The following is a 26,462-nucleotide window of genomic DNA, read 5'->3' on the forward strand; positions in this document are numbered from 1 at the left end:
TAAATTACCACCATCTACCCCTAACTTAAACCACTAGATTTAATTATAACTCAATAAGTCATCCTTAACCATATTATCTCCTAATCTATATTATATTTATTTATAGTTTCTATTAAAATCCTAAAATGATGATGTCATAAATAAAACTATTCTCTTCTATAAAAAAAATTAAAAATAAAAAGAAAAATTGTGAGAGCCCTCTTGCTGATGTCATAAACATAATTATTTTACAATTAAAAAAAAACAGCTTAAACACGCCTACCTAATCCTCCAGCCTTAAACTTCCAACTTTACACACTTCAACAAAACCCTAAAAACCCTAGACAAAAACACGCCTCCTCTTCCTCTTTGTTCTTCACCTCTGCTTTCAATCAAGCAGCTTCTTCTTCCTTTCAAGCTACTGATCCTTCTTTTTTCTTCTCTCCTCTGCGTCCTTTCCCAAAAAAAAAAAAAAAAAACCTAGATAACCACAACCCTAACCAGACGATTTAATCCCAAAAATCACAGCCATACGATTTATCTTCCTCATAGCCAGACCTGGGAACGATGGAACGATGAACAAACCCTAACCATATCGTTTGGGGTTTCTTCATACTTAGATTTTGTCAGATTGTTCTCAAATCAGGCGATTTTCCCTGAAATGATACTCACACACCAATAATTGATCCTTACACACTAACTTACTATTATACTCTTAATTTTAATTTACAATCATAGAGGTTCAACTCTCTAGGTAAACTTAGGGTTATAACTGTCAATTTTGTGCTAAAAAGTGTGAATGGATCAATTTTAGGTGTGTGAGTATCACCTCCCATTTTTTAAACAGGTTAGTATTGCTGATTTTCAAAAAGAAAGCTTCCTAATCAATTCGTTCATCTTTGTGTTTTGAGTAGTAAGCATCAAGTTTGCTTGGGCCGACTCCACTTGCAGTACGTTTGAGTTTCTTCACAGAGTAAGTTTCAAATTTCATATTTTTTTTTAATTTAATCTGATGCAGGTTAAATCGTGATTGCAGTTCATGAATAGTCCGAGAGAAATAGAATTACATGGTATGGTTTATCTTACACTTGCTTTCACTTGGTTATGCACTCAAGGTGTTTGATATAATGCCATGGGTGATAACGTTGTCATGGGTGGAATCATCAAGTTATGGTGTTGTCTTAAAAAATGGTGATTTGTGTTATGCTTTCATTGTGTTCGATAGAATGCCACATTCAGACGCATTCATTTATGACACTATTTTTAGAGTTTTGTGCAGTGTCAATAGGAATGCCACATTCATTTATATCTCAAGAAATCGTCTTTTTTACGAAGGTTTGCAATTTGCATTCTCTATTCTCCTATCATTCAATAATTGCTTTATTCATTAAAAGTTTTTGCAACTGCAGTTGTTAGTTAAGTTAGTAAACTTTTGTGTTACTCATTATGTAGAGATTTCATTGGAAATGTGCTTGAATGAATCATGGATTGATGGTGACTTCATTGGAAATGATCTACCTACTTCAATTTTAGGAAGTTACTATGAAGGTATTATTTGTCAAGATGTTAGAAAAAAACGATATGTTATGTACTTAGTGTAAGTTACTACAAAATAGCTAAGGAATTAAACCAATTTACTTAGTTATATATGTTTTGGACGAAGAACTTAGAACGATTTAATTTTTAGTTTATTTAGAAAGAAGAAGTTTGATTTGCATATAAATTTATGTTTTGTAAGAGCCTGATTACAAAATTTTATGCCTTCAAGTTTTCTATTTAGATTCATTTTAGCATTCAGACAATTATATTTGTATATATGAGTTTTTATTTTGTTTCGATCTAGACCCATATAAGTGTTTCATTTAATTTTCTGTTTTGATTAAGGTTATCATTATCTTATCATATGTTAGATTTGTATGAACAGATTATGCCTATTTTAAGTTTCGATTTAGACCCATTTGTAATAATTTCTGTTGTTAATACTTACACAGTGAAGGGACAGATAGAGAATGAGAAATATGGATACAAGCAAATTCTCAGTTGTTGTTTTCTGTCTGAATTGAAAGGTCATCCATCTTCGATAGTCTGACCAAGCTATGCAGAGCTATACAAATCTAGATGTACATGAACTGGATAAGAGAATCACCATATAGTATTTGTGGATGATATTTTATCAACTGTAAGTCTCTTTTCCTTTTTCAATTTCTCTTTGTGTTTCTCAAGTTTTCAAATGATTAAGTGATTGGTTGGGTAGTCAACTCATACATAAGGTGAATGATTCTATTGATTTTGTTTCTTGAATATGACAATTTGGATTTGAATTTGTTAAGTGTTTTTAGTGAGGAGATTGATATCATATTTTAGTGTTTTTGTTTAGGAGATTGATAAAATACACCACCCACCCTTATGACTATATTTGTGTAGCTTTGTTAGGATGTTTTTCAATTAACGTTGAACAACGAAAGTTCCATATAGCTGTTTTAATATGTTTGAATTTGTTGAGCTGTTTATAGCCATGAAATATTATTTAATTTGATGGAATTACATAGTATAAGCATTAGCTACTGATATAAATGATTGTTTAGTACTGTAATCAAAATGTGATAATTCGTAATAAAGCTTTCTTTGGAATTATCCATTTCATCTTTCCCATTGGTTCGCCTGTATTATATTTTGTTGTTATTGGTGATGGGCAGGTGATATGTCAATAATTGCCATGGTCCATTTTGTATTTGAAGTTAAAAAATGATCAAAATCAAATATGAGACGTGATTTTTGTTTATTAAAATCCACTATTATTCTTTTGACGTTTATTTGACTCAACATTGTATTAGTTGTAGCATTGTCTATTGCTTTTAGCTATTGTAACAAACCATATATTAATATTAAAATCGAAATCATTTTTCATTCGACTTTATAGGTCAAATGTTGGACATTGCCGTGATTTGTTTTTATACCAGAAGCGAATGTCTTTTTCTTGTCATGAATGATGTCCTAAAGTCATTACACGTTTGAAGGTTTGTTACAATCGTACATGCGATTCTTATCGCTTTTGTTGTCTTCATTTATCGGTGTGCCATTAACGTGCTTAAACCTGTTGGTGATTATGCGTTGACTTTAAACTGACGATTACCAGTTAATGTACAAAACTTTTATGCACGTTAATGACAGCCTCTAATGGTTGTCATTAGAGAAATTCTATTCCTTTCATATCAAATTTTGGTGTTGTAAATTGGTTAAAGGGAGTGCTCCTTAATTTTACCTTTAAAAGTCAAATATGTGTTCCTTTGTATTTTTAATCTAATCTAATTTTAATGCAGGCAAACATAAAAGCTAAAGGATTATCTATTAGCAACACTTTCAAGTTGGTGAGCTGTAAGAGAGTACCGTAAGCAAATATAGGATACCTTTTTTAGTCAAATCTGTTGAACATTAGAGAAGGGAAGTTGCTTTTGCTAGGATACTTTATTTAAGGATACTTATTGTTTACTATGTTGTCAATACCTTAACAAGGTTATATGGTAGCTTATCATATCTTATTTTTGAACGTTCAGGATTACATTCATGCTTGTGTCTCTTGCTGCGGTTATAAGGTCAGTTCTTTTATATATGACAACATTATGTCCCATATTGGAATTCCATGTCAATATGCTTAAGCTTTGTGCATTATAAATGCCTACAAAATATATATGCATCGTTTAAGTGTGCACGAACATGTAGTCAGATTACTGAATCACCGAATGACTCTATAAACATGGTCCAATTTTCTATACATTGGTTTGGATTGTATTTTATGCCGAGTACATGTTCAAAAAACATTGCCAATGCGGGAACATGTCATACGGGATAAAGGTCACAAAACTTAAATTAGTTAATACGACCTATTGACCCATCCCGTCTTTGCCCATATTACATCGTCTCAACGTGATCTTTTTTGTTGCAGATTTGATTTGCACAAATGAGGTGCATGCTACTGTAAATTGTGATTTTGTATATGGTCATTTGGTACCTATTGGATGAGATAAATTTGTATTACTTCAACTGTAAAGTGTTAAGTTTGTGTATCTCAGTATTGAAACATAGCATTTAATTTGGAACGGAACGCGTACTATCTTATTTCATAAATTGAATGTAATTATGTCATTATTAAATTTTTTATATAATTGATTTAAACAAACCCGTGAATTCACGGGTCTTTTAACTAGTTACCCCTAAAATTAGACGCGGGCTTGATACACACACGACACACATTTCAGTCGCTAAACACACACTAGGGCAAACTCTTTAAACTCTATTCCTTCTACATGAATTTTCTTTCAGGATCAATCCCAATAATCAGTATCTAATAGGGTTAGCTGGTAGATTTTGTTACTTAATCGTTCCTGCATTATCATCGTTACTCTCAGAATCGAAGGTTAGTTTTTCTATTAATTTTCTTATGATTTTGGTGTTTTAGGGTTCTATTGGTCATCGATGCATGTGTATAACAGACAGTAATTTAGGTTTCTTTGTTCAACGACATCTTAGATGATTATTAACTCATCTACAGTTAGGGTTGTATGTTTACAATTATTTCCTTCATCTGTACATCGACTTTGATAATTCTGTTTTGATTATAATCTATATATGTATATGTATTAATAATATTAACATTCATAATTAATATTCTAATCCGTTTCCATTTTCAAATTTTCATTTTGTTTTGTAATTACTATTTACAGATGTAAAGGTTTCATTGCTAGCCATCCATGTTGTATTGAATGTTCAACATGTTGGGCCAAGTTCTTCTATAAGATTCTGTTATATTATTATGTATAACATATATATTTAATGTTTGTGTCTATGCCTTGATAAAGTTTTCTGTAGCGAGATTGTTAAACGATCATGAGGTATGTAGAAACTTGACTCTGGTAAATATTTAAAATTTTGCATATGATCAAATTATTCGTAGTACGTTTGGGCGTCGATGGTTACGATGAATTCGATGATGACAATGGTTACGATGATCAATTTATTTGATGATATCCAGATTACAAGTACGGTAAGTTTGTATAATATCCGTCTCTGATTATTCTCAATTTATTCGTAGTAGTGTGAATTGAAATTCCCAGGTATTGATAGGATTTTTGGCCTTTTCGTGGATTAGGGTTCATGTTATTATACACATGTATTGGATCGTTTGATTTATTGGATTGCTTTGGACTGATTTGGCTAATTCTCTTCATTAACGCTATTCAAAACCCTAACACCTTTGCTGTAACTGTTGAGCGAAGGTATGTATCAATACTAAACTGTGATCGCTTTTCTACTTCAAAACCATAACACCTTTTTTCAAACTTTTCAATGACAAGACGCAACGTCAATAATCTGATATACTCTAGAACATGTGCTATGTATGGACAGCCTGAAAAGATGCCAATAACAGAAGAAATCCTTAGGTACCCTGGTTTTAGAGGTGTCAACATGGGTGGGTTAGGCAGATAGTGTAATAAGTCAAGTGTGTAAGGTGTTGTGTATTAATTTGTTTAACACTATGTTCTTATGTTGTGTACATCAGCACCAATGCAATTAACCCTTACCGTAAAGCTAAAAAGATGTCGGAACATATTATTTTGGATCTCCATAAAACGCAAAAGTGAGTCACCATCGAGACGGGAAAATGAATTGATGTTGAAGGCACTTTTACAATGAAGATATTTAAACGAGGTGATATCTTACATCTTTAGCAACCCCACCAGCTGCACTAAAGTTTTATTGTTGATTTCAGTTCTTTCTTTAATCACTATCAATGCATTCTCGACTTATCTTTGACTGGAAAAGAAACTATACTGAAAGAAACAAAAAACAATGCAACATTTTTGAGCTTTTTTTAAACTAAAAAATGAATACCATATTAAAAGATTGCAAGTCATAAACCCACAAATTTTACGTTGTCTAAATAATTGTGTTGGTGGAAGGTGACTATTACAATTTTTTTTTCATGATCAGATACACGAGGTAATTCATTTATTACTAACGTCTCTTTTTGATTATTGGTTGTTGGTTGTTCTCTGCAGGTTTTTGTTTGGAGACCTTTTCAAAGTAATGAGTTCATTCCTATAACTAAAGCTGGAAAAATGAGCTGGTGGCAAGATGGGTTGGGTAACGGGTCAGTTTGAGTTTAACACTTTAACATAAAGATGTTTTTTTTACAAATTAACCGCTTCAGATAAATAATTTTTCAGTCAATTCAGTTGTCATCTTTTGTATACTCTTTATATGATTATATGATGACATATTTATTAGATAAAAATAATTTGGGAGGTTTAATGCATCAATTCAGTTTGGATAACCTTAAATCGGTTTGACATGTTTCTTTTTAAGCTAACTTTTATCTGTATGCATATAACCCATATTGACCCATTTCTAATTAACTGGACCTGAATAACAACATCTACCTTTAATAACATATGTTTTAAGACTACAAATTTCATGAGTTCAGTCACCCACAGGAAAATTATAAAATTATCCAGCACCTACAGGAAGATCTAATATCATTCTACGTGTAGGTAGGTAATGATCTTTCGCAATTTGTAGTAGTTATATTAAACTCTCTCTTACATGTAATAATCTTTCATTTATTGTTAGTTACTAACTAAATGTGAATCAAAATATCCAATTTTTACTTATATTTCTAATAAGATGGGATAATTAGACAACTTTCTAGGACATATGATGAAGTTGCAACCTACTTATCCTCTAGGAAACAAATCTGTGATAACGTATTGGATCACTCTTGGGAGCATGAGAGGCCCGGATGGGGAGCAAAGTGATCGACCGCTCAGGGCCCATGATTTTCAGGGGCCCTATTTTTCTATATATGCAGACATAATCGGAGATTTGAGAAGCAGTGGAACTAGGAAAACTTAGCAGCGAAGACAAAGTACAATAGGCTCAAAACAACAATCAAAGACCCCGAAAAAATAGAACTCAAAGTCCACTACATTCTAGCAAAGCCGAAAGGGTCTTTTATTGTTTGTATTATTCGTTAGGGCCTAAGGGCCTTTTTGCACCTCGTTTTAGGCCCTTAAATTCTCGGAACCGGCCCTGCGGTTGGACTTACTATACACGGCGAGCTCCTTGCAAATGTCCATTGTGCTCACGCATTGAGATCATTTTGATGGTATGTGTAAATCTAAACTGATCATGAATTCGTAAGTAAAAGGAACTTTAGATCTAAGGGCCTTTCAATATGTTATACGCCAGTTCGGTAATTTCCATTGATCTGGGGCCCTTTTTTTACCGCCTCGCTCGGGCACTGGAAAATTCAGGACCGACCATGCTTGGGAGCAAGATTTCAAAGAGCAAGCAAATGTATGATGACTGCTTTCTATGCTGGATTTCCTCCTAGGACTCAAAAGAACACCAGGAGGATGTTATAGCTATAGCGATGTTATAGCAATTAATGTCTAATTATCAACTATAAGTAGTTAAGGTACGTCTTTGTTTCGGGGATGACTCAAATTAATGCCACATGCTTTTTGTTATACGTGTTTATTTTTCGCTATTTAATTTTGTTATCATATTCAGAGTAATATATTAATATGACCTCTGTACCACTAACAGATATAGCATCATGTTTATGAAAATAAAATCTTGCATCTTATCTATCATATTCAGATTTTTTTTCATATGAACTCTGTACACACCATTGAGATCGCCCCCTTACAAAAAATAGTTAAACTTTATAAGCATCTCATTATTATGTTTTTAATGTTGCATGATTAGTATATGTTTGTACTCATAATTTATGTTTATACTTACAAGGCTGAGTACTAACGTAAAAAATTCGTGTTTGGTAATAGCAACAATGCAATGAAGTGTAAGAAAAAACGGAAGGCAATAATCAGTGTTGTAAAAGTCGGCCGACTTGGTCGAAGCGTCGGCCGATGCGTCGTTTTTTTTGGGTTTTCCGTCCCGTTTTTTCTGAAAACGACTCAAAAGACAGTCAAAGCTAAAAGTTCAGTCAAAGTCTGTCAAAGACGGTCAAAAACGGTCAAAATCAGTCCAATTTTCGTCAAGATGTGATATGTTTTAAAATTAGGGTTTGTTTTCATTTTTTGGGCCGCTCTTTTCTCTGTGTCCGTACTGATTATGTACTCGGTAACATGAATTGAGTTTAAAGTTTAATTGTATTTCATTTCAAGTTCTTATTTAAGAAATTTATGGTACAGAATCAACTATTTTATACATATATAAATATATATTTAAGAAATTGTTAATAAAGTCAACGTTGGTCAACGACCGATGCGTCCCCGACGCATCCCCGACTCGGCCGACGCGTCCTTTTTAGGTCTCGACCGATGCGTCCCCGACTCGCGACTTTTACAACCTTGGCAATAATACATAATTTGGAATCCCGCATGATATTGGAGAGGTAATTTTTTTTTTAGGTCAATGGTTTCATGATTGATATCATTGAAGTAATTTATAATTGACAAAATTTCATTCCTCGTCCCTGAACTTTACATCAACTTTAACTCCCTGTCCTTTTTCTTTTATTTGTGCATCCATCGTCCCTAATGTATCAGAAATATATATCCCTCGTCCTCCCGTCTATTTTCTGTCTATTTTGCCGTTACCCTCCTATCACGTGCAAAACATGTGAGGGTAATTTTGGAAAAGGGACTAGGAATGTAATTTTTGTGTTTTATTTATTTTTTTATTTCACTTAAATCAACAAGCACCCATTTACATGTTCCTCCACCAACTAATCTCAGGCTTCTTCTTTTGTTTTTCATGGCTAAATGAAGGAGATAATAAGAAGTAAATATCTTTTTCTTCGATTTGCTTCCTCAATCACCATTGATTAGGTCGCCTTCTTCTTCAATCACCTTCGATTAGCTTCAAATCCTCTAAAAACGCTTTCAGATCTACTACAAGATTCATATCTGTAGGATTTTGATGGCGGCGGTTAACGGTGGTAACCACCTGCGACGCGGCGGTGGTTACAGTAGCAAGTGGGTTTGAGTATTTTGCGATTTGATGATATGATGAATCGTGTTATTATATTTCTTGATGAAGATGAATTTTGTAATTTAGTTTGAGCTTTGTGGCCTAAAAATTTTATCAATAATATTTTTGTTGAAATTCAATTGAAGATGAGTTTTGTGACCTAAAAAATTTATCAAATTTGAGGTATCTGAATGTTACTTTGATTATCCGTGGTTCTAATTAGGCAAAAAGCTATTTTTGTGATAAATAGTTTTGCTTTGTATACCTTCAGCGCTATAATTAAATTTCTGTATATATTTCTTACTTATAGGGTCCTTAAAGATTACTTCTTTTTTGTTAATTTAAGCTTATTATTATGCCTGATTAATTTGTACTGTAATTTAGAATACATTCAGGTTTAAGTAATGTGTAGTGTACATCTTTATGGAGTTGCAAATTCACCTTCTTATGCTATCAGTAGTTGTGATCCGTTCTTTGTAACCTCCGACAAGGAAAACACATATGTTTGTTGTATGAACAAAAAAGTATTGCAGCAAAAAATTATGTTATCCAAATCAGAACCTAATCGGAAGGACATGACATCCTTGGCATCAATCCCAAGCGGAAATTGAAAATAGGCTCCAAGGTAACTTAATTCCTTGTCATATCCGAATTTGTTATTGAAATGCAGGTACGGATCTGAACAACGAAACTATTTGAAGCAATTAGGGTTTGTGTTGATCTATTGATTAGGTATAAATGAGAAGAAGATGAATGGGAAAAGGAGAGGTGTTAATATGAAAGAGAATGGAAATGGAAAAGAAATATGTAAAATGACGAAACTACCCTCACATGCTTCGCACATGACTACACTTAACGTCTGAATTTGACATAAAGTAGACGGGAGACGAGGGATATAGAATTGTGATACATTAGGGACGAGGGATGCACAAAAAAAAGAAAAGGGACGAGGAGTCAAAGTTGATGTAAAGTTCAGGGACGAGGAATGAAATTTTGTCTTTATAATTCTAACACTTACTAAGCGATTCAGGAGTTCTTATGCATTTGGGTACAAACACTTAGTGATAACAGACCCATTTTCGTTTCATAGACAAAACATAACTCGACTCAATTCATCACATATGTAACACAACAACAACAAATCCACAAAAGTGGGGTATGGGGAGGTAGAATTTAGACAATCCTTCCCCTATACTAGAATAAAGAGAAGTCATTTCTCCACCTAGAGTGAAACACCCCAACAGTAGAGAAAGTCCTCTCTCTCAATGTTCTATGGACAGAGAGATTGCTTCCAAATGGACCAAGGACAAACAAGTAGATATCTTTTAAAGTGTGAGACGCATGAAAATAGTAGAATCAAATTTTCAAGTGTTTTAAACCTGCCTGAAGTTCAATTTAGGCTCTAAGCGATAATTAAGTTGTCAATTAATCAACGCTTGATGTTGACTCGATTAATAGAGCCACAATAAGCATTCACCCAACTTCCATCACTCTTCAAATTATCGCACTCTCAATTATTTGATATTTTTCATTTTTTAATCTACCAATTTCGATCTAATCAGACCGATTATTGGTAAAATTCATCCAATTACTCTCTGACAAGCTGTCATACTTTTTAGTTTATGTATGTCGTTTTTACAGATGAAGTTACAAGGTGAAAAAACTGGAAGAAAAGGGCACCTTGCAGCAGACGCATGGGTTTTCGAAGTGGCTCTAACGTTGCACTTTGTAAAGCTCAAGAAAATCGGGGGCAACTATTTTTTAAAGGTATTATTTATGTGACATTCATTTCCTGTTAGAGATTTCCTACTGAGCGTATCTACCGGGTTGGGTATTGGGTCAAAATTGATGAGGAAAAGACGTCATTTTGAGTTGGGATGAAACCATTTGGGTCATGTCGACATGTAATACGTTTTGATTACAAAAGTGATTTTGTTGGGCACTACTTAATTGACTGACATACGCAAAAGATATACTTTGGGCATGACTTTCGGTTGTTGCTTCAATTTTTTTTTTGTGTGCCCTGTTACTAACGATGAATTATCTAATGAATATCCATTTACCCGATTAATCCATCGAATGTGGATGTGGATGTGAATGTGGATGGATGGATTATCCAATGGATATCCATTTACCCGATTAAAATAAGATTTTCTGAAGGTATCGTCCCCTTTATCTAAGATTAGTTACTTCTTTTATTTTACTCCGTATGTAGTTAAAGATTTATGCATATTATCGTATATTTTTCTTCCTTGAAATTATAGCTTACAAATTATTTGTTCTTATCAAAAATTTATTCTGATTGGTTGGAAGAACATTAACAAGAAAAATACTTACAGAATAAATACAATATTTTGTTGTGCCATGAAAAGGGCTTAATGGAACAAAGACAATTTGCTGCTTCAATGTTGATACTAAATGACTACTTCAAACGATTGATTGCATTTAGTAATCTATGGAAAATTCGCTAGAGAAATATTTAGCTAAATGATAATGGTATATTATCAAAAACTCAAACTACAACTAAATATCATACGTGGAATTATAAATTATTTTTTTTGTTTAACCATTTGAACTATAGTTATAAGCGGTCTTTTGATAATAATAATAATAAATTAATAACTACAATTTTGTTCTAACTACCAGCTTTGCCTTGATTTGTTTGTTATACATAATTTTTGTCTTTTTAATTGATGTGCTCTGAATAAAAAACGGAGTATATTTTATTGTAATTTTTATTGTCGAAACCCGCAAATCTTGCGGATCTTAAGCTAGTAATAATAATAGTAGTAATACTAATAATAAAAATAAAGATAAACTACTTTAAGAGTATAATCTCCCAATATAAAATAAAAACGTCTCTGCCAAGACTCGAACCCGCGACCTCCCGGTAACAGGCAAACACCTATGACCATTCATCCATTTTTGTTTTTCTATTATTATTCTAAACTTAAACCTATAAAACCCGTCTTCTTCTTCCTAGAAATCCCAAATCAAATATTACTAATCAAGTGATATTGTGTCTAGCCCAATACCGAATTTAGTTCCATGAATGTGCTTAATTGGATCCATAAGTCCATTAACAACATAAAAAGATTTCAGTTTAGCCTTAAATTAAACACGCAGGAGTCGTATAAACTAGGGTTTCGGCTCATTGCTTCATGTCTTTGTTTTGTATTTACACAACCATCACAGTTTTATCATCATCATCGTATAGCATCATCATCATCCTTCTAAATCATACCTATTATCATCGTTACCATCTATTATCATCAATAACTTACACCCTGATCCTTTAATCGTCATCATGCTCACCATCATAAACTCCTCATCATCATTCGTTAAACTTAATCATCATAATCATCGCATCTAATAATTCTTCCAAAAAAAAATTCCAACCAACTGTATTATGTTACATGATTATGGGCGTAATATAAAAGAAAGAAAGCTTTATCATTCTTGTTGCCCCACCCCACAATCATCAACGAATAAAGTAAGTATAAAAATCTAGTTGTCTTCTTTGTTCATTGAATTGCACGAGCCCACCACTAGTAAACGAGTTTCAGTTTATAAATAAATAAGAGTTAGCCTTGCAAGTGGGTTTTAAATTTATGTATTGTTCGTCTGGGACCACACAAGTTGAGGTGTACTGACGAAACTGCAAACTTTTATCTTGGTTCCAAATTTCAGCCAAAAGAAAAGAAAGTGGAAGCTAATGATTGTTGGCCATCCTTTACCTTATTAATTTTGAAGATGTCGGCCATACTAGAAAAGAAAAGGGTCACTCATTTGCCTATATCATGCTTTTCATGATATCTTGATATTTATACTCAATTTATGGTGAACGTTTAGATGAAGAAAGAGGAAAAAAAAATATACGCAGCTTCAAGAGCAAATGAGTTGGGTTTGGTGACCCTATTAGAAACAAGAAGAAGTGGTAGCAACAATGATCGAAGGTGGTGATAATATGGGTGATAGTGGCGGTTGCTACCAAGGAGGTGAAGAAGGAAAGAATAAAATGGTGATTTGTTTGTGGTGAACGAAAACAGGAAAAGAGAAAAATATAGAAAGGTGGTAGTGTGTGTCGATTGTTATTCAAGCATAAGGAATTCGCGGTGTTGGTCGCAGATGGTGTAAATCGAGCAAGAGGGTGGTGATTCAAGGTTATGCGAGAGAGTTATGATAGTGGTTTACGAATGAGAGTGGTGTTCACAAAGAAGAAGGAAGAAGAGAGATAGAGAGGAATAAGGGTGGCGTACGGTGATTGTTGTGGTTTGAAGATGGTGGTGGATGTACGTGTTCGATTAAGAAAATAAGAAACAGATAGTGCAACAGCTCGAAGGGTTTGTGAGCCAAAGCTAGATGATAGTTTGTAAGTGTGTTTCATTTCCCTCTGTAAGTCTAAACTCTTGTATATATCTATCCTATAATCGTATGTGTACATATTTATATAAATATAGTATATATGTAATGATTATAATAATGTATATCGAGTAATTGAATTTGTAACTTGATAGGATCGATTGTTGTGTAGTGACAGTGGTCGACAGATTCTTCCTTCAGAAAGAGGAAGGAAAATAAAAGTAGATTGGACGCTCAACAGATTTTGTTTTATTGTGAATCCGACTGGAATCAATTGCAGACAAGAAGTACAAGAAGGACTGAAAAAAAATATAAAGTAAATGAATTGATGTTGATGCCTAACTGAATTCGATTCTTCCTCTGTTTAATATCTAACAAATTTTGTATCTGTCTATTTGATTTCTTCTTCATCGAATTGCAGTAATGAATCTTATAGAGTATAGGTATATCATGGATACAGTGACAAGTTTTGATAGATGGTTGTTTGTAGTGGAGATATTGAATTCGACAAGATTTCTATCAGAGGCAGAATTCATAAATATAAAAGCTGCAATTGATGTAACATAAAAGCTGCAATTACTGTTAAACTAATTTCGTCTGTATTGTAGAATCATCTCTGACATGTAATAATGTTAAAAAAAAAAACAGGAAACAAAATCAAGTAAAGTTAGATAGGTAAATTAAACAGGATTTGATTCTTTTATTCTTTTATCTGACTATATACATATAATATATAGTTAATATTAATAATTAGTAATTATGATATATTAATTATAATAATACTTTTAATATTATTTATAATAGAAATAGAAATAATAATAATAATAATAATAATAATAATAATAATAATAATAATAATAATAATAATAATAATAATCATCTCAATACCAGGTACACTAATAGTTATTAATAATAATCATGATATTAATAACATTAATAATGATAACAATAATATTAGTAATTAGTAATAATAATAATAATACGACAAATTAAATGTATCGAATCTTTTATCTATATTGAAACAACCCAACCCGTATTAAAACCGGCCCATAAATTTTTTTCCTTTTAATACGCTTTAAATAACACTTTAGGTCTCAATTGTGTTTCCATAAACATCTTTAATACAATGGAAGGTTTAATAAACCTTAAAACATTTAATACATTGATTAATTGTCCAAACGGACATACACGGCCCGACTAGTTTAGTTTCCAACCAAAACCGAGCATGGTGATTTGGGACTACGCTACCCAAATCCTAATCGAATACAAAAGCAAGATCTTCTAAGCAACCTAGCCAAGATCTCTAATCCCCAAGCTTACCCGAGCCGCCAAGCATGCGAACTTATAAAAATATCAACAACGAGATGGTAAGCTAACGTTTAATGAATGATAATATACTACATACATATATATGCATAAAATGGACACGCCACACAAATATCCAAATACCGCATACCGGAGCATCCAAGCATAAAGGCAAGCTAGTCTAAGCATACCGTAAGATCACTAAGCAACGAGCTAAAGATACATCAACAAAATATAAGTTCACCAACAACGATGTGAACAATGCCAATAAACTACACCCGGAGGGTTAGCTATATCACGACAAAACAACGTTATACGTATACAAAATATATATATATATATATATATATATATATATATATATATATATATATATATATATATATATATATATATAACTCGAATAACATAATTGCTTACGCTTACAACGCAATAACCATGGTCAACCAAACCTTCGCAAGAGAATGACTTCGTGAAACAAGTCATCGATGTCCATAACAACCATTAGTGCACTTAACACTTCGTACACTAACCCCACGGGTGGCATCTTAACACTTCGATACTTCACCCCGGGTGGCGTCTTAACACGTCGACACTTCACCCCGAGTGGTGTCTTAACACTTCGACACTTCACTCTTCATTTTACTTGAGGTGGCATCTTAACACGTCGATACTTCACCTCGAGTGGCGCCTTAACACACCGGCACTTCACCCGTTATTCTCTTGGAGTGGCATCTTAGCACATCGATACTTCACTCCGGGTGGTGTCTTAACACATCGACACTTCACCCCGGGTGGCGTCTTAACACATCGACACTTCACCCGTCACATTACTTTGAGTGGTGTCTTAGCACATCGACACTTCACTCGTCACGTTACTTTGAGTGGTGTCTTAGCACATCGACACTTCACTCGTCACGTGAAATGTGGTGTCTTAGCACATCGACACTTCACATCTCACGCTACAACAAATAAACACATTATATACCTACGCATATAATTATTCCACTCACTATATTAACCCTTCGTCATTGGGGTTATATAAGTCCACATCACACGCCCATGTGATAACGTACACACAAAGTGTGCACCTCGCCAAAGTGGTCAACCAAAACGCACAACCGTGCTAATTAGACCTATACACAAGTCCAACAATTCCACCTATACGAGAAGCGAGCTCTATAAGCGAGAACCCCTTCACCCGACCCGCACCCATCCTACACATACATATGCATATAGGATATTAACACTCACCTTGTCGCCTTGATGAAAGCTTCCAAGTAATCCGCGACTCGTCAATGGAAAGTACCTATTCCATTATCACAAATACAACAATACACAATTAGGGTTGACTTACAAACCAACCCAATTTACCCTTAGTGAAATTTCGACCCAAATGCACTTCCAAACACGGAACGCGCCCAAACTAACCAATAATCACTAACACGGGTGCAAATGGTCCTAATATGCCAATTAAACCCGAACACAAGTGTTAAACACTTATTGTTCTCAAAATCGCCCATAAACCCTAATTTTGACCCATAAGGTCAAAATCTCACTATTTACAAGTTTTGACACCAAAACATGTTTAACTCGGTTTCATACATCAACTTAATCCATTTTAAGTTTATAAACCTCAACGAATCGACATTCGGGTTATAATCCTCAACAAACCCTAATTTCGACTCTAGTCAAAGTTAGTCAACCACAAGAACCCCAAAGGTCTCCAAATCATCAATAATCACTAACACTAGTGATTATACACCATTCTCAAGTCTTAAACATGGTTAAATCATTAACCAACCCAAAACCCGCCTTTAACACTTATAAACCCGAATCTTGGTATTAATCTTCAATTAACAACTAAATGGGTTCCATCTATGAACATACAAGCCAAAAGCCTCAAATTTGAATGATGAACACAAAAATGAAATTCGGAGTTAGAGCTTACCACTAGTATCACCGTGTAGCTAAGAACGAGGAGAACACACTTGTCAACTACACCAAAGATCAAAACCCGCTTCTTCCTTTCCAAAATCCCACTTGAATCACTTGGGTGTTTGAGTTTTCTTGAGAGAAAATGAAAAGAAAAGATAAAAGAAAATAAGAAATGAAATGAATGGATGAGGTTAAATCCTCAAATCTGGCTCAAATGCGAAAAGACCATATTGCCCTTGAACTTCATTTAAAATTACAAGAATCTGGTGCCAGTTCGTGCAGTATGCCGCGCCGCGGCCTTAAATGTCGCGCCGCGACATTTGACTAAATCTGGGATCATTTTAAACCTAACTTCTGATCTTTGTTTCAGTAGAATGCCGCGCCGTGGCCTCGTATGTCACGCCGCGACCCAAAGCTTGACCTGAGCCCTTCTCCCGCGTACAAGACTTTAACACCCGAACATGTCTCAAATCCTTCAAACTCTAGTCGTACCTACACAATACACCTATATATTATGTACGGAGAAAAACGGGGCGTTACAACTCTCCCCCACTTAAATTCGATCACGTCCTCGTTGAAATGTCCCGTTCTTATTGATTAAAAACGTTCCATATTAATTGATTTCGTTGCGAGGTTTTGACCTCTATATGAGACGTTTTTCAAAGACTGCATTCATTTTAAAACAAACCATAACCTTTATTTCATCAATAAAGGTTTAAAAAGCTTTACGTAGATTATCAAATAATGATAATCTAAAATATCCTGTTTACACACGACCATTACATAATGGTTTACAATACAAATATGTTACAACAAAATAAGTTTCTTGAATGCAGTTTTTACACAATATCATACAAGCATGGACTCCAAATCTTGTCCTTATTTAAGTATGCGACAGCGGAAGCTCTTAATAATCACCTGAGAATAAACATGCTTAAAACGTCAACAAAAATGTTGGTGAGTTATAGGTTTAACCTATATATATCAAATCATAATAATAGACCACAAGATTTCATATTTCAATACACATCCCATACATAGAGATAAAAATCATTCATATGGTGAACACCTGGTAACCGACATTAACAAGATGCATATATAAGAATATCCCCATCATTCCGGGACACCCTTCGGATATGATATAAATTTCGAAGTACTAAAGCATCCGGTACTTTGGATGGGGCTAGTTGGGCCCGATAGATCTATCTTTAGGATTCGCGTCAATTAGGGTGTCTGTTCCCTAATTCTTAGATTACCAGACTTAATAAAAAGGGGCATATTCGATTTCGATAATTCAACCATAGAATGTAGTTTCACGTACTTGTGTCTATTTTATAAATCATTTATAAAACCTGCATGTATTCTCATCCCAAAAATATTAGATTTTAAAAGTGGGACTATAACTTACTTTCACAGATTTTTACTTCGTCGGGAAGTAAGACTTGGCCACTGGTTGATTCACGAACCTATAACAATATATACATATATATCAAAGTATGTTCAAAATATATTTACAACACTTTTAATATATTTTGATGTTTTAAGTTTATTAAGTCAGCTGTCCTCGTTAGTAACCTACAACTAGTTGTCCACAGTTAGATGTACAGAAATAAATCGATAAATATTATCTTGAATCAATCCACGACCCAGTGTATACGTATCTCAGTATTGATCACAACTCAAACTATATATATTTTGGAATCAACCTCAACCCTGTATAGCTAACTCCAACATTCACATATAGAGTGTCTATGGTTGTTCCGAAATATATATAGATGTGTCGAAATGATAGGTCGAAACATTGTATACGTGTCTATGGTATCTCAAGAATACATAATATACAATACAAGTTGATTAAGTTATGGTTGGAATAGATTTGTTACCAATTTTCGCGTAGCTAAAATGAGAAAAATTATCCAATCTTGTTTTACCCATAACTTCTTCATTTTAAATCCGTTTTGAGTGAATCAAATTGCTATGGTTTCATATTGAACTCTATTTTATGAATATAAACAGAAAAAGTATAGGTTTATAGTCGGAAAAATAAGTTACAAGTCGTTTTTGTAAAGGTAGTCATTTCAGTCGAAAGAACGACGTCTAGATGACCATTTTAGAAAACATACTTCCACTTTGAGTTTAACCATAATTTTTGGATATAGTTTCATGTTCATAATAAAACTCATTTTCTCAGAATAACAACTTTTAAATCAAAGTTTATCATAGTTTTTAATTAACTAACCCAAAACAGCCCGCGGTGTTACTAATACGGCGTAAATCCGGTTTTACGGTGTTTTTCGTGTTTTCAGGTTTTAAATCATTAAGTTAGCATATCATATAGATATAGAACATGTGTTTAGTTGATTTTAAAAGTCAAGTTAGAAGGATTAACTTTTGTTTGCGAACAATTTTAGAATTAACTAAACTATGTTCTAGTGATTACAAGTTTAAACCTTCGAATAAGATAGCTTTATATGTATGAATCGAATGATGTTATGAACATAATTACTACCTTAAGTTCCTTGGATAAAGCTACTGGAAAAGAGAAAAATGGATCTAGCTTCAACGGATCCTTGGATGGCTCGAAGTTCTTGAAGCAGAATCATGACACGAAAACAAGTTCAAGTAAGATCATCACTTGAAATAAGATTGTTATAGTTATAGAAATTGAACCAAAGTTTGAATATGATTATTACCTTGTATTAGAATGATAACCTACTGTAAGAAACAAAGATTTCTTGAGGTTGGATGATCACCTTACAAGATTTGGAAGTGAGCTAGCAAACTTGAAAGTATTCTTGATTTTATGTAACTAGAACTTGTAGAATTTATGAAGAACACTTAGAACTTGAAGATAGAACTTGAGAGAGATCAATTAGATGAAGAAAATTGAAGAATGAAAGTGTTTGTAGGTGTTTTTGGTCGTTGGTGTATGGATTAGATATAAAGGATATGTAATTTTGTTTTCATGTAAATAAGTCATGAATGATTACTCATATTTTTGTAATTTTATGAGATATTTCATGCTAGTTGCCAAATGATGGTTCCCACATGTGTTAGGTGACTCACATGGGCTGCTAAGAGCTGATCATTGGAGTGTATATACCAATAGTACATACATCTAAAAGCTGTGTATAGTACGAGTACGAATACGGGTGCATACGAGTAGAATTGTTGATGAAACTGAACGAGGATGTAATTGTAAGCATTTTTGTTAAGTAGAAGTATTTTGATAAGTGTCTTGAAGTCTTTCAAAAGTGTATGAATACATATTAAAATACTACATGTATATACATTTTAACTGAGTCGTTAAGTCATCGTTAGTCGTTACATGTAAATGTTGTTTTGAAACCTTTAGGTTAACGATCTTGTTAAATGTTGTTAACCCAATGTTTATAATATCAAAAGAGATTTTAAATTATTATATTATCATGATATTATGATGTACGAATATCTCTTAATATGATATATATACATTAAATGTCGTTACAACGATAATCGTTACATATATGTCTCGTTTCAAAATCATTAAGTTAGTAGTCTTGTTTTTACATATGTAGTTCATTGTTAATATACTTAATGATATGTTTACTTATCATAATATCATGTTAACTATATATATAATCATATATATGTCATCATATAGTTTTTACAAGTTTTAACATTCGTGAATCACCGGTCAACTTGGGTGGTCAATTGTCTATATGAAACCTATTTCAATTAATCAAGTCTTAACAAGTTTGATTGCTTAACATGTTGGAAACATCTAATCATGTAAATATCAATCTCAATTAATATATATAAACATGGAAAAGTTCGGGTCACTACAGTACCTACCCGTTAAATAAATTTCGTCCCGAAATTTTAAGCTGTTGAAGGTGTTGACGAATCTTCTGGAAATAGATGCGGGTATTTCTTCTTCATCTGATCTTCACGCTCCCAGGTGAACTCGGGTCCTCTTCGAGCATTCCATCGAACCTTGACAATTGGTATCTTGTTTTGCTTAAGTCTTTTAACCTCACGATCCATTATTTCGACGGGTTCTTCGATGAATTGAAGTTTTTCGTTGATTTGGATTTCATCTAACGGAATAGTGAGATCTTCTTTAGCAAAACATTTCTTCAAATTCGAGACGTGGAAAGTGTTATGTACAGCCGCGAGTTGTTGAGGTAACTCAAGTCGGTAAGCTACTGGTCCGACACGATCAATAATCTTGAATGGTCCAATATACCTTGGATTTAATTTCCCTCGTTTACCAAATCGAACAACGCCTTTCCAAGGTGCAACTTTAAGCATGACCATCTCTCCAATTTCAAATTCTATATCTTTTCTTTTAATGTCAGCGTAGCTCTTTTGTCGACTTTGGGCGGTTTTCAACCGTTGTTGAATTTGGATGATCTTCTCGGTAGTTTCTTGTATAATCTCCGGACCCGTAATCTGTTGATGTTATGCGAGGTGTATACAAAATAGTTTATATTTTACTAGGAAAAACTATTAAATATGATACAATTTTACACAAGATATTTATTTATTTATAGAATGGATATACTTAAACCTTGCTACAACACTTATAGGCAGTGTACCTAATCGTACAGTAGTGTAGTTTTTAGTAAGTCCGGTTCGTTCCACAGGGAAATCTTTAAACAAAGCTCAACGCTATATTAGTTTACTTTTATAAAAATACAAACATATATATAAGTAATATTATTATTATAAAGGGGGGTTTTTACCGTTTAATGACCGGTTTGTCGATTTTAAGATTTTAGTCGCAGTTAAAACCTAATGTAAAATATAAAATAAATAAAAGACTTAAATTAAAACTTAAAGTAAATAACGATAATGAAATTGCGAATAATAAAAGTGCGCTAAACTTGCGATAATTAAAAAGTACGATAATTAAAAGTGCGATTAAACAACAATAAATAAAAGTGCGATAATTAGAAGTGCAATTAAATATAAAATAAAGGAAATTAAATATGAAATAAAAGAATTATGCTTATTTAAACTTCCGTAATCATGATGTTTGACGTGTTGATTTTAGTTTTATGCCCATGGGTTAATTGTCCTTTGTCCTGGATTATTTAATATGTCCGTCTGGTTTTTGTCCATAACAGTCCATCAGTCATAAATATAAAGTGCGAGTGTCCTCATCAAATTATTCTTATACCCGAAGTTAAATATTCCAACTAATTGGGGATTCGAATTGTAACAAGGTTTTAATACTTTGTTTAATGAATACACCAGGTTATCGACTGCGTGTAAACCAAGGTTTTACTACTTTGTTAACAATTACACCAATTACCCTTGAATGTAATTTCACCCCTGTTTTAATTATTCTAGTGGCTATTAATCCATTCCCGTGTCCGGTTAAATGAACGATTATTCGTACATATAAATACCCCGCCCATCGTGTCCGATTGAGTGTATATGGTAATTTATAGGGACGCCCAATTGTAAATCTTTATATTAACATTAACAAACTTTCATTTAGTTAAACAAATATAAAGCCCATTAATATCCCATAGTCTAATTTCCACAAGTATCGTTCTTTTGTCCAAACCCCAATTATGGTACAAAGCCCAATTACCCAATTTTAGTAATTAGCCCAACATCATGATTACTTCGTTTTAAATAAGCATAATAATAACTTAGCTATGAGACATTAATGTAAAAAGGTTGAACATAACTTACAATGATTAAAAATAGCGTAGCGTTACACGGACAGAATTTCGACTTACATCCTTACAACATTCGCTAACATACCCTTATTATTAGAATTATAATTAAAATTAAAATATAAATTATAAATATAAATATAAATTTTACGTATGAATGAGGAAGAAAAAGATGATGATTTTGATCAGAATTCGGTTGGCTTTATAGGCAGTTTTCAATTTTGGGGCTCCGCGACTCGCGGTGAAAACTTCTTCAAACTCCGCGAGTCGCGGAGGTTACTTTTACAGCTCAGTCCTTGGAGTTTTTCTCTGCCGACGGTTTTTTTATTTATAAATATAATATATATATAATTAATATAATTAATTATATATTATATTATATTTATATACATAGTTAACTTGTAATTTTTAGTCCGTTGCGTCGAGCGTTAAGAGTTGACTCTGGTCCCGGTTCCGGATTTTCGAACGTCCTCGCGTACAATTTAATATCTTGTACTTTGCGTTTTGAATCTTGTACTTTTGTAATTTCGAGACGTTTCTTATCAATAATTGGAACCTTTTTGATTGTCTTTTGTACTTTTGAGCTTTTTAGTCGTTTGCGTCTAAAATTCATCGAATCTGTCTTTTGTCTTCACCTTTTATTATACAAACGAATATCACTTGTAAATAGAACAATTGCAACTAAAAGCTTGTCTTTCTTGAGGAATAATGCTATGAAATATATGTTCGTTTTTAGCATTATCAAATATTCCCACACTTGAGCGTTGCTTGTCCTCAAGCAATATTGTCTTGAAATACTAGAATCACTTCTTTATTCTTCACACTTTGTACATCAGTGATTTCTATACGGCGGTATAAACAATGGTAGTAACGATATGGTTTACAGTCCCACATGACTATAAAAATTTAGATCCATTAAGGAAATTGGATCTTTATGAAAACATTTGATTTTTTTGAAATCTAGTTTTTACCCTAGATAAGTTTTCCGGAATAACCCTTTACCGGTGTTTGCAAAATATTTTTGTGGGTTTGGTGGGTTTCAGATTTGAAAATTTTAGCTCAAAACTTGCGGTTTTGTGTCACCCACTTGCTAACCTTGTATTTGGAAAGCAACACGTCCAGTTTACTTGTCCCGTATATTACCTTTCGGTAAACTACCGTCTGGTTGAAAGGAAAGCGTTGAACAAGCAACTGTTAAGGCAATGTCCCGTGACATGCTTTTGATTATGGTCTATAACGTGTCGGACGCAATTACTATCCTTGGTAGGAGCAATAGTAAAGCTCACCCTTATAATTTTTCGGCCTGGCACAAGGTACTGTCTTTGACCATGCTATGCAACCACCGTTCTTACGGTTGACACCCGATTTAGTTCAGGTGACCTAATGAATTCCAGGTGAATTCCTAGGATTTTACGTTCAATGGTAATGAACGCATTGAAAATAGGGTTTTCAGAAAACAAATCGGTTTATAATTTTGATCAAAATATTTTCTCGTTTAAGCTCGATTTTAGATATCATCGAATTCCATGAGTTTGTAATTCTCAATCTTTAAGGTCAATCTCTAGGATTGAGTAATATCAGTCTTAAAAGCTGTTTTTTAATCTTTAAGGAGATTATCCTTTCTGGGGATCTGATTCATTAGTCTTATCCAGCTAATTTGCATGGTGCCCCCCCCTTGTACGAGATAAATCCTTCTCATGGTTAGGATAAATCTGACCACTTGGCGACCCTGTTTAATGCTGAGGTCCGTGGATTTCCTGCTGATTTTAGTGATGACTTTTCTAGATTTTTCGTCAACCTACAGCTGGTCTGGACGACAACTTCATGACCTAAATCAAGAAGCGCGTGTCTTTTTCGGAAGACTTTACTTCCTTTTAATGATGGAATTGATTCATCGTGTAGATCCATCTCTTCTTTTCTTTCATCGGGTAAAACAGTTTAGTTTAGTCCAAAGCAAAAGTATTTTCAGTTATTTGTTACAGATATATGTGACATATGTTTAAAATAACTTGGTAAATTTTTCCACACTTGGCTTTTATTTTCCTTTTTTATCGTCCTCTATTCTATTTTAAATGAATTTTAACATTTTAGTTTGTTTCTTAATTTATGTCCTTTCCGAGGTAACAATAATTTCGGTGTTAAAACCTAGTTTTATCGTTCATAAATATGTATAAACATGATTTTGAATTCATTTAATTGAAAATTTTGAAAAATTTTACTAGAATTGGGTAGTCAGTATATAAGACTAGGGCTGTTCTTTTTTATCAGAGAGCACTAGATTCTAATACAACTACTGCTTTACTAGTATTTTTAATGGTAACCAAGTGTTTAATATAAAAATTTTAAAATCCGAAAGAATTTAACCCCTTCCCACACTTAAGATCTTGCAATGCCCTCATTTGCAAGAAATCAGTAACAATTTAAATTATTGAGGGTGATTTGTGTGAAAATGATTAAATTTTACCAAAGTTTCCAAATATATTGGCGTTTGTTTGCTGAATGATAAATGGTGCACATCATTTGTTCATTCCGTCTTGTTGTTATTTCACATATATTTTGCATCTTGTCGTCAAAATTAGTTGCTTTTGCTGAACTTAATGCCAGTCTTTGAAAATACGTTGTTTTACCCTGTTGTGTACATAAGATAAACTGCAAACATATATACATATTTTTGAAGTTTGGTATATTACCCCACATTCAAAAATTATTAAAATCTAAGAATAAAAGTTAGATAATTATAAAAATGATTACAATATTAACAAAAGTATTAAACGTATCAATAATTACAAATTACAAAATAAAAAAAAAATAAAAAGTAAACTAAGGATGATATTGGTACCAATAGGGGTTCCAGGCATAACCATAAGTGCTATAGAATGCTTCGGCAGGGTCATACGTAGGATATGGTGGCTGCATCTCTATCGACCAAGGAGGGAAGATGGGTTTCGGTGTAGGAATATAGTTTCTACCTATATGTTGGCAATGAGCTATGATCTGGTTCTGATGAACTTGCCAATCTTCAAATGCTCTCTGTCTAGCATTTTCGTATTCCTGAGAAGCTATAAACCTATGCATTTCTTGCATCTCATTCCCCCCTCCTACATTACCTTGCTGCTGGTTTCTCTCCACCTGTGGATGTCTACCATGGTATCGTACTGCGGCGTTATTTCGCCTCTTCAAAACTTTCGCACCATGGTATACATTTAAACCTATAGTATCGCGGGGTTCCGGCTCTTCTAGTAATAATCCCCCCCGACTTATATCCACACCGAGATATTCACCAATCAAAGTAATAAAAATACCACCTCCTATTATGCTATGTGGTCGCATCCCCCGAACCATAGCTGATAAATAATAACCCACACAATATGGTATACTTACAACGCTTTGTGGGTCTCGAATACACATATGGTAAAACAAATCTTGTTCATTTACTTTTTCCTTGTTTTTACCCCTTTGTGTAATCGAATTAGCTAAAAACCTATGTATCACTCTTAACTCGGCTCTATCTATATCCAAATAAGAGTAATTTCCCCCTTTGAAACGGTGATGGCTTGTCATTTGACTCCACACACCGTGTGTATCAAAATTCTCATCTATCTTTCTACCGTTTAGTATCAATCCTCTACAATCGGCAGACGCTAACTCCTCAGGCGTATATATACGTAAAGCCTGAGCCATGTCCAGTAAAGACATGTGGCGCATCGAACCGCCTAACAAAAATCTAATAAAAGAACGATCGGTTAAACTAGCTACCCGATCATTCAACTCTATACTACATAACAATTCTTCACACCATACTTTATATACAGGTCTACGTATGGTGAATAAACATATCCAGTCATTAAAAGAAGAATTACCATACCTCTGTACAAGTAATTCCCTAATTGGCCCGGCCAATTCTACAGCTTCTAAGGGTCCCCATTCTATGACCCTCGGTACCTCAACAACCTTAGAATGAAGAGTATGCAAACCCCGTTGATATTTTGGATAATCTATCCAAAGTCTGTCAAATCTCAGGTTCGGGTGCAACTCTTCCAAGTGCATATCAGAAAAGGTCATGACTGGATGAGGTATATCCTGCTTGTAGTAGTTATCCACCTCCTGTTGTTCCAAATTCTCAGCAGGAGCATTGCGGGCTTGGGATGAAGATTCACCCCTTTCATTCTGCAAAACACATCAAACACAATTTTTGTGCATCCAAATATGCAT

The 26,462-nt window shown here is 33.6% G+C and overlaps 1 protein-coding gene across 10 annotated transcripts; it reads left to right on the forward strand.

The window, feature by feature from the left end:
* The first annotated feature begins 282 nt into the window (after nucleotides 1-282).
* LOC139872163 (uncharacterized) lies at nucleotides 283-4,115 on the forward strand. Of its 10 annotated transcripts, none has more exons than XM_071859993.1 (7): nucleotides 283-564; nucleotides 859-929; nucleotides 1,016-1,314; nucleotides 1,432-1,527; nucleotides 1,971-2,158; nucleotides 3,300-3,572; nucleotides 3,923-4,115. In XM_071859993.1, exons 3-5 carry the CDS (start codon nucleotides 1,047-1,049, stop codon nucleotides 2,066-2,068), a joined length of 462 nt encoding a protein of 153 aa, XP_071716094.1. In that variant the 5' UTR covers nucleotides 283-564; nucleotides 859-929; nucleotides 1,016-1,046; the 3' UTR covers nucleotides 2,069-2,158; nucleotides 3,300-3,572; nucleotides 3,923-4,115. The 10 variants fall into 10 exon arrangements, 9 of the variants coding, with proteins under 9 accessions (XP_071716094.1, XP_071716098.1, XP_071716095.1 ...); XM_071859997.1 differs by lacking the exons at nucleotides 283-564; nucleotides 859-929 and adding an exon at nucleotides 701-826 and having other exon boundaries at nucleotides 998-1,170; nucleotides 1,259-1,314; XM_071859994.1 differs by lacking the exon at nucleotides 283-564 and adding an exon at nucleotides 701-793 and having other exon boundaries at nucleotides 894-929.
* The last annotated feature ends 22,347 nt before the right edge of the window (nucleotides 4,116-26,462 follow it).

This window comes from Rutidosis leptorrhynchoides, chromosome 10 (genome assembly GCF_046630445.1).
Source record: "Rutidosis leptorrhynchoides isolate AG116_Rl617_1_P2 chromosome 10, CSIRO_AGI_Rlap_v1, whole genome shotgun sequence".
In the NCBI taxonomy this organism is placed as follows: domain Eukaryota; kingdom Viridiplantae; phylum Streptophyta; class Magnoliopsida; order Asterales; family Asteraceae; genus Rutidosis; species Rutidosis leptorrhynchoides.